This window comes from Chiloscyllium punctatum, chromosome 6, assembly GCF_047496795.1.
Source record: "Chiloscyllium punctatum isolate Juve2018m chromosome 6, sChiPun1.3, whole genome shotgun sequence".
Lineage (NCBI taxonomy): Eukaryota > Metazoa > Chordata > Chondrichthyes > Orectolobiformes > Hemiscylliidae > Chiloscyllium > Chiloscyllium punctatum.
Genome location: NC_092744.1, coordinates 31,151,528 through 31,164,187, shown reverse-complemented (window position 1 = coordinate 31,164,187; position 12,660 = coordinate 31,151,528). Strand labels below are relative to the sequence as shown.

The 12,660-nt window shown below is 41.4% G+C and overlaps 1 protein-coding gene across 5 annotated transcripts in view; it reads left to right on the top strand.

Annotated features, from left to right (window-relative positions):
- sphkap (SPHK1 interactor, AKAP domain containing) overlaps positions 1–12,660 on the top strand; it is a 401,207-nt gene that overhangs the window by 311,476 nt on the left and 77,071 nt on the right. For all 5 annotated transcript variants that reach the window (XM_072572291.1, XM_072572290.1, XM_072572292.1 and 2 more), the window contains one exon: positions 7,677–7,787. In XM_072572291.1, coding sequence (XP_072428392.1) covers positions 7,677–7,787 — 111 coding nt within the window. The remainder of the gene's footprint in view (positions 1–7,676; positions 7,788–12,660) is intronic.

The window sequence follows — 12,660 nt, the reverse complement described above, 5'->3', positions numbered from 1 at the left end:
CGTAAGGTAAATAGGTTAAACTAAGAAAATAATTATTAAAAGAATTTTTTTTAAAAGTGAACGGGGTACAAAAAAATGGTATGAGCTTGCACATTCTGCTGCTACTTCACCACCATCTTGAAACCCAATCTTTGGTATTCACCTTAATATTACTCTGATCATTCCCCATAACGTCGTATTTTCTATTTCCTTCAAGTATTTATCAAATTCTCTTTTGAACATGTTTGAGTCTGCCTCTACCACCTTTTTTTTAGACCATGATTTTCAGAACTCATTAAACCAATGAAATGTTGTATATAGTACTTTGACCAGACACTTTAAATCTATGTTTTTGGCTACCCATTGAAATAATTTGTCCAGGTGAACTTCAGCAAAACTTTTCTATGATTTTGAATCACACCATATGATAGGATTATTATGGTGCAGAAGGAGGCCGTTACCCCATCAGACCTGCACCAGTTCTGTTACCTAGTGCCAAACTCCTGCCTTTTTCCTATATCCCTGCACATCATTTCTATGCAAATAAGCATCCAGTGTCCTCTCAAATACATCAATTGAACCAGCCTCCACCATAACTCCAGGCAGTACATTCCATACCCTAACTATTTGCTCTGTGAAAGTTTATTTTTCTTCCACTACCTTTGCTACTTTTGTACATGACTAAATCTATACCCTCTCATTTTTATTTCTTTCCCAAGTGGAAGTGTTTCTCCCAATCTCTTCTATCCAGCCCACTATCTCCTAAATAGACCCCCCCCCACAACTGTCCTGAACCACTATCTCATCTCCTTTCTGCCTTCGCTCCAAGATGAACACTCCCAATTTCTTCAATCTACCCTCATAACTGAAGTTTCTCATTCTTGGAACAACTCTTGGAAATCATTCTGCACTCTCTCCAATGCATTCATATCTTTCATATGTTGTGGTACCCACAGCTATACATAATATTGCAGCTGAGGTCTAACAAGTGTCTCTACAAGTTCAACACCACCTCCCTGCTCGTGTACAATAAGTTTCTATTAATTAAAGTTGAGTACTCTGTATGTAGAGAAGTTTTATAACTATGTTGCCGGGAGTGGAAGTTTTGAGTTATGAGGAGAGGTTAGATAGGCTAGGACTTCTTTTCCCAGAGTGTAGGAGGTTAAGGGGTGACCTTATAGAAGCTTATAAAATCATGAGGGGCACAGATATAGGGAATAGCAAAAGTCTTTTCCCCAGGGTTGATGAGTTCAAAACCAGAGGGCATAATTTTAAAGTGAGAGGAAAAAGATTTAAAAGGGATCTGAGTAGCAACTTTTTCACAGGATGGCTAGTATGTGGAATGATCTGCCAGAGGAAGTGATAGATGCAGGTACTGTTACTACATTTAAAAGACATTTGGATCGGTACATAAAAAGGAAATGTTTAGGGAACGTGGGCCAAATGCAGGCCAAATAGGACTAGTTTGTGAAACTTGGTCGGCATGGACAAGTTGGACCAAGAGGTCTGGTTCCATGCTGTATGCCTCTACCTACTGTCTTCACCTATCTTACCACTTTTGATGACCTATGCACACCTTCTTTAAATTTTTAAATTTTTTTTAGTTTTAATTTTTTAAAAATCTTCTCTCCTCTATGACCAATGCCAGCATTGATCCTCTTCCTGTAATTGAGTTCCCTCTTCCCTGTTGGGATTTTATAAATCTCCTCTGCAATCTTAACTACAAGGTGTTGTCAGTCTTATTTTAAACTGGTTTAACATAAATTTCCTTGATTTTTTTATTATTTGATTCACTTCATTAAACAGGGAATGCTCTATGCCTTTTTACAACCATCTCAATTTGTCCTGATGAGCTCCAACTACAAGTTGGCAAGTGGATCACAGCAGATCTGAACTCATGGAAGGGGAAATGGTGAAGGAAGTTAGAGAGTTTTGGAAACCTTCAAAGGCTTGTTTCCAAATACCCATAGGTCTCTTTATTTCTGCATCCTGTTTTAAAACAAAACTGTACCATTTTGTAAATATTGCTTTTCTTTACTCTTCCAACTAAAATAAGTCACATGATTCTTCTCAACATTAAAGTTCCTTTGTCATGTGTCCGCCCATTTCAGTGGTCTATCATGAAGCCTGTCACTATCCTAATAATTGTTTAATACATTTGAGCTCTGTATCGACTCTAAACATTGCTTATTTGACCTGAATACCTAAATCAAGCTCAGGTAATATGTACTTAAAAAAAGCATCTTTTTCTAAAATAAACCCTTGTGCTGAAATGAGGATGGCTGCATGTTATGACAGCCGGTTACCTGACACCCTTGCCAAGCATTGTATAAACAACTGTTTTGGTGAAGGCAGAAAAATAATAATTCTGCAGCAATGGAAACCAGACTGTTTGGTATGTTGCTTCGTGTGGATTACAAGTTTGCAGATTCTAAAAGAGTTGTAGAAAGTAACAACAAACCACATACTTCTCTTTAGCATATGTTACACATCTATTGGGATCAAACTGACAATTTCTAATGAAGTAGCACCCCAGAAATAGCTATTACTCGAGAATTGAAAGGGAGAGAAGGATGCAAGGAAATTGCAATTGCTAAGGATGGGTTCTCAAAGCCAGGAGGACTTAAAATTTTAATTTTTAGGAGACAAGGTGAGTGTTATCCTTAGCTTCAGAAGAATAATAAAATGGACATTTGGCAATAGAAATCACACTGTGATTGAGACAGTTGGAACTATTCATTTTTACTGGAAAGATTGGAAGAATATCTGAAAGAGAATCAGAGCAACAGGTATCATTTGATTCGGGAAATGCAGGGAAAGCAGATCAATAGGGTGTGTTAAGATGATCCTTTTGTGATTTGTCAGGACTGAACTTTCCTTTCCAGACATCTGATGGCTTCTCACCAAATATCACGCACAAATTGATCAGCTACCTATAAACCAATCACATAGTTTTGTCAGGCACAATGCCTTTGTCATCAGCAGTACCCAGACCAATCAGCTACTTGCTAGAACAGAGAACATTATAGCGCAGTACAGGCCCTTCAGCCCTCGATGTTGCACCAACCTGTGGAACCAATCTGAAGCCCATCTAACCTACAGAATTCCATTTTCATCCATATGTTTATCCAGTGACCATTTAAATGTCCTTAAAGTTGGCGAGTCTACGACTGTTGCAGGCCCTTACTACTCTGAGAAAAGAAATACCTCTGACATCTGTCCTATATCTATCACCGTTCAATTTAAAGCTATGTCCCCTTATGCTAGCCATCGCCATCCCAGGCAAATGACTCTTACTGTCTATCTAACTCTCTGATTATTTTACATGTCTCAATTAAGTCACCTCTCAACTTTCTTCTCTCTAATGAAAACAGCCTCAACTCCCTCAGCCTTTCTTCATAAGACCTTCCCTCCGTACAAGGCAACATGCTAATAAGTCGCCTCTGAACCCTTTCTAAAGCCTCCACATCCTTCCTGTAATGCAGTGACCAGAACTGTATGCAATAGTCCAAGTACGGCCACACCAGAGTTTTGTACAGCTGTAACATGACCACCTGGCTCTGAAACTCAATCCCTCTACCAAGAAAAGCTAACACACCGTATGCCTTCTTAATAACCCTATCAACCTGGGTGACAACTTTCAGGGATCTATGTACTGATATGTCTCTGCTCATCTACACTGCCAAGAATCCTCCATTAGCCCAGTACTCTGTATTTCTGTTGCTCCTTCCAAAGTGAATCACCTCACACTTTTCCATGTTAAACTCCACTTGCCACCTCTCAGCCCAGCTATGCAACTTATCTATGTCTCTCTGTAACTTGCAACATCCTTTGGCACTGTCCACAACTCTACCAACCTTTGTTAACTCATCCTTCTTTGCCCTCATCCAGTTCATTTATGAAAATGACAAACAACAGTGGTCCCAAAACAGATTATTGCGGTACACCAGTAGTAACTGAACTCCAGGATGAACATTTCCCATCAACCATCACCCTCTGTCTTTGTTCAGCTAGCTACTTTCTGATCCAAACTGCTAAATCACCCTCAATCCCATGCCTCCGTACTTTGTGCAATAGCCTATCATGGGGAACCTTATCAAATGCCTTACTGAAATCCATATACAACACATCAACCACTTTACCCTCATCCACCTGTTTGGTCACTATCTCAAAGAACTCAATAAAGTTTGTGAGGCACAACCTGCCCTTCACCAAACCATGTTGACTATTCCGAATCAACTTATTCCTGTCTAGATGATTGTAAATCATATTTCTTATCGTCAACTGTCCCAAAGTTTGGTTGGATAGATGGGAGGGCAGCTTGTTCAAGTCTCTACATTACTACTTCCGCAATGAGACCTGATATTGGTGATCCCATGGGTATTCTGTTGACTTGTTTGTAGGTATTTTTTATTGAATGTGAGGTGGGTGAGAGGCACATGTCCACTAGCTTGAGGATGTGGTATTTGCTGCTGAGGTTAGTGCTGTCTGGTGTTTGTGGTCTGGTTTTCCTAGGAGTGATTTCTTTGGCCAAGTCAATGTTAATTGATGTGAAAAGGGCTGTAGCATCAAAGGAGACATCATGGTAGCCCACAAATGTACCAACACACTTAAACAATGACTAGTGAACCTAAAGGATCCATTATATACTACCAGCAAAACTAATGTCATTTACAAAATACCATGCGAGAACTCTAAAAAATACTATATTGGACAAACTCGCAGGAACTTGCCACGAGGATAAATGAGCACCAACTAGCCAACAAAAGACATGACCCACTATCACTAGTTTCCATGCATACAGACAAAGAAGGACACTACTTTGAGTGGGGCAACACACGTCCTAGGACAGGGGAAACAAAGACACGCACAAGAATTCTTAGAGGCATGGCATTCTAACCGGAACTCCATCAATAAACACATTGACTGAGATCCCATCTACTTTCCCTTGAAAAAAAAGAACCAGAACTGACATCACTCACCTTAAGAAACTGAGACCTATAAACAGAGAGGCAGGACATACCACCAGCGCTTCACTAGAGATGCTCACTGATGATGGTACCTCATCATGGTGACAAAACGTCTGAAAACAAACCTTCCAGCTCAGTGAGCTAACTTACATACTTATCATCAACCTGAGCTACAAATCTCCTCAAGATCTCTCTGTCTTAATGACTCTATCCCTTGGAGATGCTCACCAATTACGTTAATCGGTGTTAGTTACAGCTTGCTTTTTTGAGATAAGAGGGTTTGCCCCTGGTGTGAAAGCATTAACTGAAATCAGTTAATCATTTTTTATCATCAAAACTGCAGAACTTTCAGGTGTATGGAATAAAACAAGTTGTGAGGTTGGCGTGGTGCTGACCATTAAATATATATTTTTTAAATGATACTGTTCCGCCTTGTGCTGCAACATATTACAATTTTGAGCCATTGGTTTCAGGACTACAGCAACCAAGTCTAGAAGGATGAATAAATTCATCTCTTTTCTCTCCTGGGGTTGGATTCCAGCAGGAATTGATGTTTTTTTCAAAATGTAGGATTTTCCCAATTCTGTATAAAATTGACTATGTATATCTATATTAGAAGCCAGTCAGATCTTTTCAATTATCATTCTAGTTCACTCAGTTAAAAGAATTAACATATTTAAAAGGTCAAATTCATCCTACATCCTACAATGTACACAGACTACCGTGCAAGCAAATAGACAAATTACTGTGTCAAGAAGGTGGAATTTCAAAGTTAAAGTCCATAGGAGCAAAAGAAAATATACCTCTCTTGAGTGATTTTGAGATCCCAATGCTGTAGTGGCATATGTTAACTGGCTACTTTTATAGAGGCTTTTTGGACCTCTACAGGACTTCTGTGTGCAATTCTCCTCATCACACAACAGGGAGGATATAATTGTACTGGCGGGGGTGCAGAGAAAATTCATCAGGATGTTGTCTAGGATGGAGCATTTTAGTTATGAAGAGAGGCTGGATAAGGTCTGATTGTTATCTTTAGAGCAGCGAAAGCTGAGTGGTGGGGGTGGGGTAATGATTGAAATGTAGTGTAGTGAATAAGATTGAGGTGTATGAATCAGGCAGATAGGAAGCAGTTGCTCCCCTTGGTTGAACGGTCAATGATGAGGGGCATAATTTCAAGGTGAAGGAGATTTAGATGGGACTTCAGGAAAAATGATTTGACCCAGAGAGTGGTGGGAATCTGAATGTACTGCTTGGGAGGATGATAGAGGCTGGAACTCTCTACTTTTAAAAGAAAATGTGGATGAGCACTTGAAATCTGTTAACATTCAGAGCAATGGGCCAAATGTTAGAAAGTGGGATTAATGTCGATAGGTTGGTGCAGACTCAGTAGGCTGAACGGCCTTTTCTGTGTTGTATGATTTTGGGGCAGGAAACCTGTCTGTCATCTCATGCAGGCATCGTGCAATTATTAAAACAACAGTACGTGGAGAAATCCTAATTTCTAAATGTTCTGCTGTTGGGCCCCATTAATACCAGCAAGCAAAGGAATTCAAATCTTCTCTCAAATGTCTCTAATTTCCTTTACTGTTTCCTCTAGCATGACCTCAGATCTGCAGTGGTCCACTTGTCAACGTGTGGTTGGAGCCCAATAATTGTTTTGCCCTTTTCAACAAAGAAGAAAGAAATAAAGAACAGTACAGCACAGGAACAGGTCCTTTGGCCCACCAAGCCTGCACCAATATGGCACTTTTCCAAGCTACAAACCTTTTGCTTTACATGATCCATATCCCTCTATGCCCTGCCTTTTCAGGTATCTTAAGATGCCTCTTAATTGTTGTTATTGTTGTATCTGCTTCTACGACCTCCTCTGCTGGTGCATGCTAGGGACTTACTACCCTCTATGCAAAAAACATACCTCTCACGTCTCCTTTAAACTTTTGTTCTTTTACCTTAAACATATGTCCCCTGGTTTCTACCCTCAGAACCTCCGACATTCAAATGAAAACAAACAACTTTTGTCTAATCTCTCTTCATAACTAATACCATTCAATCCAGGCAACATCCTGGCAAACCTTTTCTGTACCATCTCTCCAAATCCTCTTCATCCTTCTGATAGTGTTGTGATCAGAACTGTGTGCAATACTTCAAAAGTGGCCAGACTGAAGTTCTGTACAGCTGCAATATAACTTGCCAGTTTTTTTATATACTATGACACAATCGACGAAGGCAAGCTTGCCATAAACTGTAGTGTCCTGATTTTTAACTTAATATCTAACTCCCAAACTCCATTTGCAGGACCTTGTCACTCTTCCTGCCTAAGTCCTGAGTACCAGAATGTACCACAACCTCTGGCTGTTCGCCATCCCTTTTGAGACTGTCCTGCACCCAATCAGAGGCATTATTAACTCTGGCACCACACAGGGAAGAAACACACCATTCTGGAGTCTGTCTTGCGGTCACAGAAATGCCAACTGTGCCCCCAATAGTCTGCCGTTACTGCTGCTCAACTGTGCTTTGACCCTCTCTGCTGCACAACAGCTGCTCTTGCTACTGGTGTCACCATTCCATGGGTAATCCTCCCCAACAGCATCCAAATTGTCCTATGATTTAAATACAAACCATAGCAGTTGCAACTTGAATGGTGAAAAATTTATATTAAAAATGAACATTTGTTTCAGTGACAGCAAGTACATATTAGAAAGACAAATTGCTTTTCATTTTTGACAGGTCTTGTGCAGTAACAGTTTATTGGACTCTGCGGAATATTGGTTACGGAATGAGAAGAAACTTTGCCAAGTTGGATTCTTGGAAGATAAGGCACAAAATAGATGCCCTACGGTATGTGTGTCAAGCCATTAAATAAAAGATTTATATATATCAGCTCTGTAATAGCAGGTATCAGAGGGATTGGTTCTAATTCCTGATAAGCATTGACTGAATAGGGATGGGTATTCATGAAATAATCCAATAGGAAATGGGGTTATACAATGTCAAAATTGGCACTACCCTCATGTGACCGGATGAAATAGCATTACTGGAAAGGCAATCATTTAAGGGCTTACATTATTTTCCTGGTGTTTCTGCAAAGGTTATGGCACTGATCAGGAGAACCCAAGAGAAATTCAACTCTGGTCTGTTAAAGCATCTGAGATTACCTTTTGAGCATATTTCTGTTAACAGATTATTTGCATTTAGGATGAGACACGGTGAAGGGTTCTTCTTCACACATCTCATGGAAATTGTAAACGTTTTATTTCATAACTTCAGCTCAGCACCAGCAGGAATCTTGCCCCATTCTTACTTAAATGTAAAACCATTTGGCAGGTAGCTCATGCTATTCTGTCTAATTATAGCAGTGGAAAATGCTCAGCTAAAGACAATAGAAGTGATTCCTGATGACAGATTATTTGGCCCTCAAGAGAGACTAAGAAAATTCATCTATCCTCATTTGATAAAGAAAATTAATCATTGAAGTACCAGCAACAAGGTATCTGACTGGGACATAATCACACTATTAGAGACAAACCATTCATCACATAGAGTGAAAACAAACTGGGTGGATAATCACTTTGTGGGTCTCAAAATATTACTGCAATACTGTCAGAAAATGTGTGAAACCCAAATCAATTTAAATGCATAAAAATATGGCAAAGTATGATGTCATGCTGGTTTAGAATGCATGTGCATTGTTTGTGCTTGAACCATTCATCTAGTGTGATCCACAGTGTAACTTCCTTTGTATGATGTTCTACTTTTGAACAAGCTGTTTACTTCATTTTTCAATGCATTTTTCTGCTTTGTTTTGAGCAAAAGATTTTGTTTTGTTTTGCTTTTTGTTTTGCTTCAGAAAGTATGAAATGTGTTTAGATGAAAGTAAGAATGGGTAACTATGATATCAGGTTCAACAGTTTGACACCATTAACAGGAGCTCAGATTGCAACTTCAGGTGCAAGCTCCAGAATACTGTGATGGTCACCGTATCAAATTAAAAGGAGTGGTGGGCTATACTATAAACACACTTTCGCCATCACCACATGGTTAATAATTTTGAGGATGGAAAGTGGCTTCTATTCTGTTCCATCATATTATTTTCAAAGTGTTAACGACAAACGTTTTCCTTGATATTTCATGGTTGATGTATTACAAGGTAAAAGAAGGCTTGTCAGGGAGATCAGTAGCTATCAGAGCTGAACAATCTTCACACACCATTTTTACACTAGCCATATCGGGATCCCTCGCACATCTACCTAGCAATGATTAAGATAAACTACTGCTCATAGACATTGATCAGTACAGAACCAAGAGATAAAAGAGTCTCTCATAATAGTGGAGAAAACTGATGTGTATTTACTATCCTTTCTGCAGTAGATATTAAGGACTTTCTGTAGTCTTAATTATTTTGTTGCTTTTTACTTTGGTTTTTGTGGCTACACTACTGGGGAACTTCCATCGTTTGAACTAGCTTCGTGTCATAACAGTTCATATGTGGAAATGTTCAGGAGGTTAATACACACATACTAAGGAGAATGTGGTGTGGAAATCCAAATGGCTGGCAAGTATTCTGTACAGGATTACTGAAAATAGCCTACTTTCCTATCATCTGTATCAGTTTGAGTGTTTTAGAGCTCTAGAATGCTGAAGGTTGGTGAAGGGGAACTGGGACATTTTGAACTGTTGGACACTTGAAGTACTGATATCATGCAAACATATGATCAAGGAACAAGACTAGGCAACTTGGCCCTTTTGGGCCTGCTCCACCATTCAATAAGATTGCAGATGGTCTGATTTTTAACCTCAGCTATATTACAGTAGGCTATATTACAGTAGGCCATGCATTCTGGCCTGAATTTCCACAGTAAAAGTGGGAGAATCAAATAGTGGCATTGCTTCCTGGAAGTTCAACGCTTTGGCAGTACAAACATTAAAAACATCAGAAACAAAATGTAAACCAAGATTAGCATTTGAGATATTAAATATGCCATGCATTTAAGTGAAATTCCTCTATCCACTATATTTGTAGATCATTAACCCATTTAAAATACATTGGTTCTCACAGGCAGAGCCCTTCTCACCACCAGCCAAGCCATGTCTTGGTGCTTGTTGGAAAGTTCTGGCGATGAGGCATTCCGCCAAATGACTTTGACAGTCTGCCCAGGGAACCGCTCGATAGGATCTGCCCTCTCCTTTTCCCGAAGGGTCTCAAGGACACTACGTGCTGATCACTTCCTGATGGACTTGTGGTCAAAGGTGTTCTTCTTCATAAATTTCTCCATGATGGACAGGTGATACGAGCTTGATGCAGGCACACACAAAGGTGGCCATCAAGGCAAGGGTGGCATTGGGTGTGCTTTTTCCCCCATTGCCCAAATCTTTACACATGGTGTCCCTTCGGACCCGGTCCATCTTTGATCTCCACATGAAGTGGAAGATGGCCCGGGTGACTGCAGCGGCACAGATTTTGGGAATAGGCCAGACCTGTACTACATATAACAACACTGACAGTACCTCACACCTGATGACCAGGTTTTTTCCCGCGATGGAGAGCGACCGTAGCTTCCATCTGCCCAGTTTCTGCCTCACTTTACTTATATGCTCCTCCCAAGACTTGGTGCACGCCCCAGCCACTCCGAACCAAATACCCAGCACCTTCAGATGGTGAATCCTGACAGTGAAGAGGATAGAGGATTGGTTGGCCCAGTTCCCGAAGAGCATGGCCTCGCTCTTGCCTCAGTTTACCTTGGCCCCTGAGGCCCGTTCGAACTAGTCACATATGCTCATGAGTCTGTGCACGGACAGCGGACCCGAGCAGAAAACGGCGACGTCATCCATGTATATGGAGGCCTTAACCTGTAAGCCCCCACTGCCAGGAATAGTCTCACCCCTCTCAGGCTCGCATACTTCCTGATGGACTCAGCAAATGGCTCTGTGCAGTACACAAACAAGGCAGGAGAGAGAGGGCAGCCCTGCCTGACTCGACATCTGACTGGGAAGCTGTCTGATTCCCATCCATTGATTGAGACTGCACTGACAATGTTGGTGTAGAGCAGCCTGATCCAATTGCAGATTCCCTCCCCAAAGACCATTTTGGAGAGAACATCTCTCATATACATATGCGATATCCTGTCAAAGGCTTTCTCCTGGACCAGTTTTATTTTAATTTCAAAAATATAATTTATTCATAAAATTATTTAGATCTCTATACAATTGGTCATGCCATTCTTGTGCACGTATTACATTGCTTTACATACAGACATCGAAATTTATTTTTCTTATATACAAGTCTGTACATTGACTATCCAGCTCTTCTGCTGAGGCGTCAGCAGAGCCCAAATGACTGGGTGAGCCCCCTGTTCTTCTTAGGCAGGCAGATGTTACACAGTGGCCTTTCCCCACCGCGTCTTGGCAGCAGCTACCCCAAGCTTCAGCGGGTCCCTCAACACGTAGTCCTGGACCTTGGAATGTGCCAGTCTGCAACATGCAGTTGGGGTCAACTCCTTCAGCTGGAAGATCAACAAGTTTCGGACCACCCAGAGAGCGTCATTCACCGAGTTGATGATCCTCCAGGCACAGTTGATGTTCGGCTCGGTGTGCGTCCCGGGAAACAGGCCGTAGAGCACGGAGTCTCATGTCATGGCGCTGCTTGGGATGAACCTCGACAAACACCACTGCATTCCTCTCCAGACTTCTTCTACATAGGCACATTCCAGAAGGAGGTGTGTGGCAGTCTCGTCCCCACCACAGCTGCTTCGAGGGCAGCGTGCGGTGCAGCAGAGAGTCAGGGCGTGCATAAAGGATCTCACAGGCACAGCCCTTCTCACCACCAGCCAAGCCACGTCTTGGTGTTTGTTGGAAAGTTCTGGCAATGAGGCATTCTGCCAAATGGCTTTGACAGTCTGCTCAGGGAACCGCTCAATAGGATCCGCCCTCTCCTTTTCCCGAAGGGTCTCAAGGACACTACGTGCTGACCACTTCCTGATGGACTTGTGGTCAAAGGTGTTTTTCTTCATAAACATCTCCACGAAGGACAGGCGATACGGAACAGTGTTTCCTCCGGGTGCTCCGGTTTCCTCCCACAGTCCAAAAATGTGCAGGTTAGGTGAAGTGGGCATGCTAAATTGCCTGTAGTGTTAGGTGAAGTGGTAAATTTAGGGGAATGGGTCTGGGTGGGTTGCTCTTCAGAGGGTCGGTGTGGACTTGTTGGGCTGAAGGGCATGTTTCCATACTGTAAATAATCTAATCTAAACTCCTGGACCAGTTGTTGTGACTGCAGTGCCATCTCCCAGAATACCTCTCAGCTGTGCTCTGATTTGATGAGGGAGTGTGTCCTGCTGAGGTCTCCCATACAGTCGTGATGACTGTGACAATGTCTCCCAGGATTCCGCTGTGATGACTGAGCTGCCCTCTGATTGGTCTATCATCCAAATCAATATTCAGAGTTGCCAACTATTTACTTATTCCATGAAACAGGTCATGATTTTGAAAGTCTCCATAACATTTCCTCTTTACCTAACAAGAACATTTCAGCTCTACGTTCTCCAAATAATTGAAGTCTCTTATCCCTGCAATAATTGTGCTAAATCTTTTCTTTTGTCTCTCTAAAGCCTTGAATTACAGTGGTCACCCATGAACTCCATGTTGGAAAGTGTTGGGTCTGGTGCAGTCATGAGTATGTTGGTTTTTAAACAGTGTGAGAAGTGGTAAATTACGATGA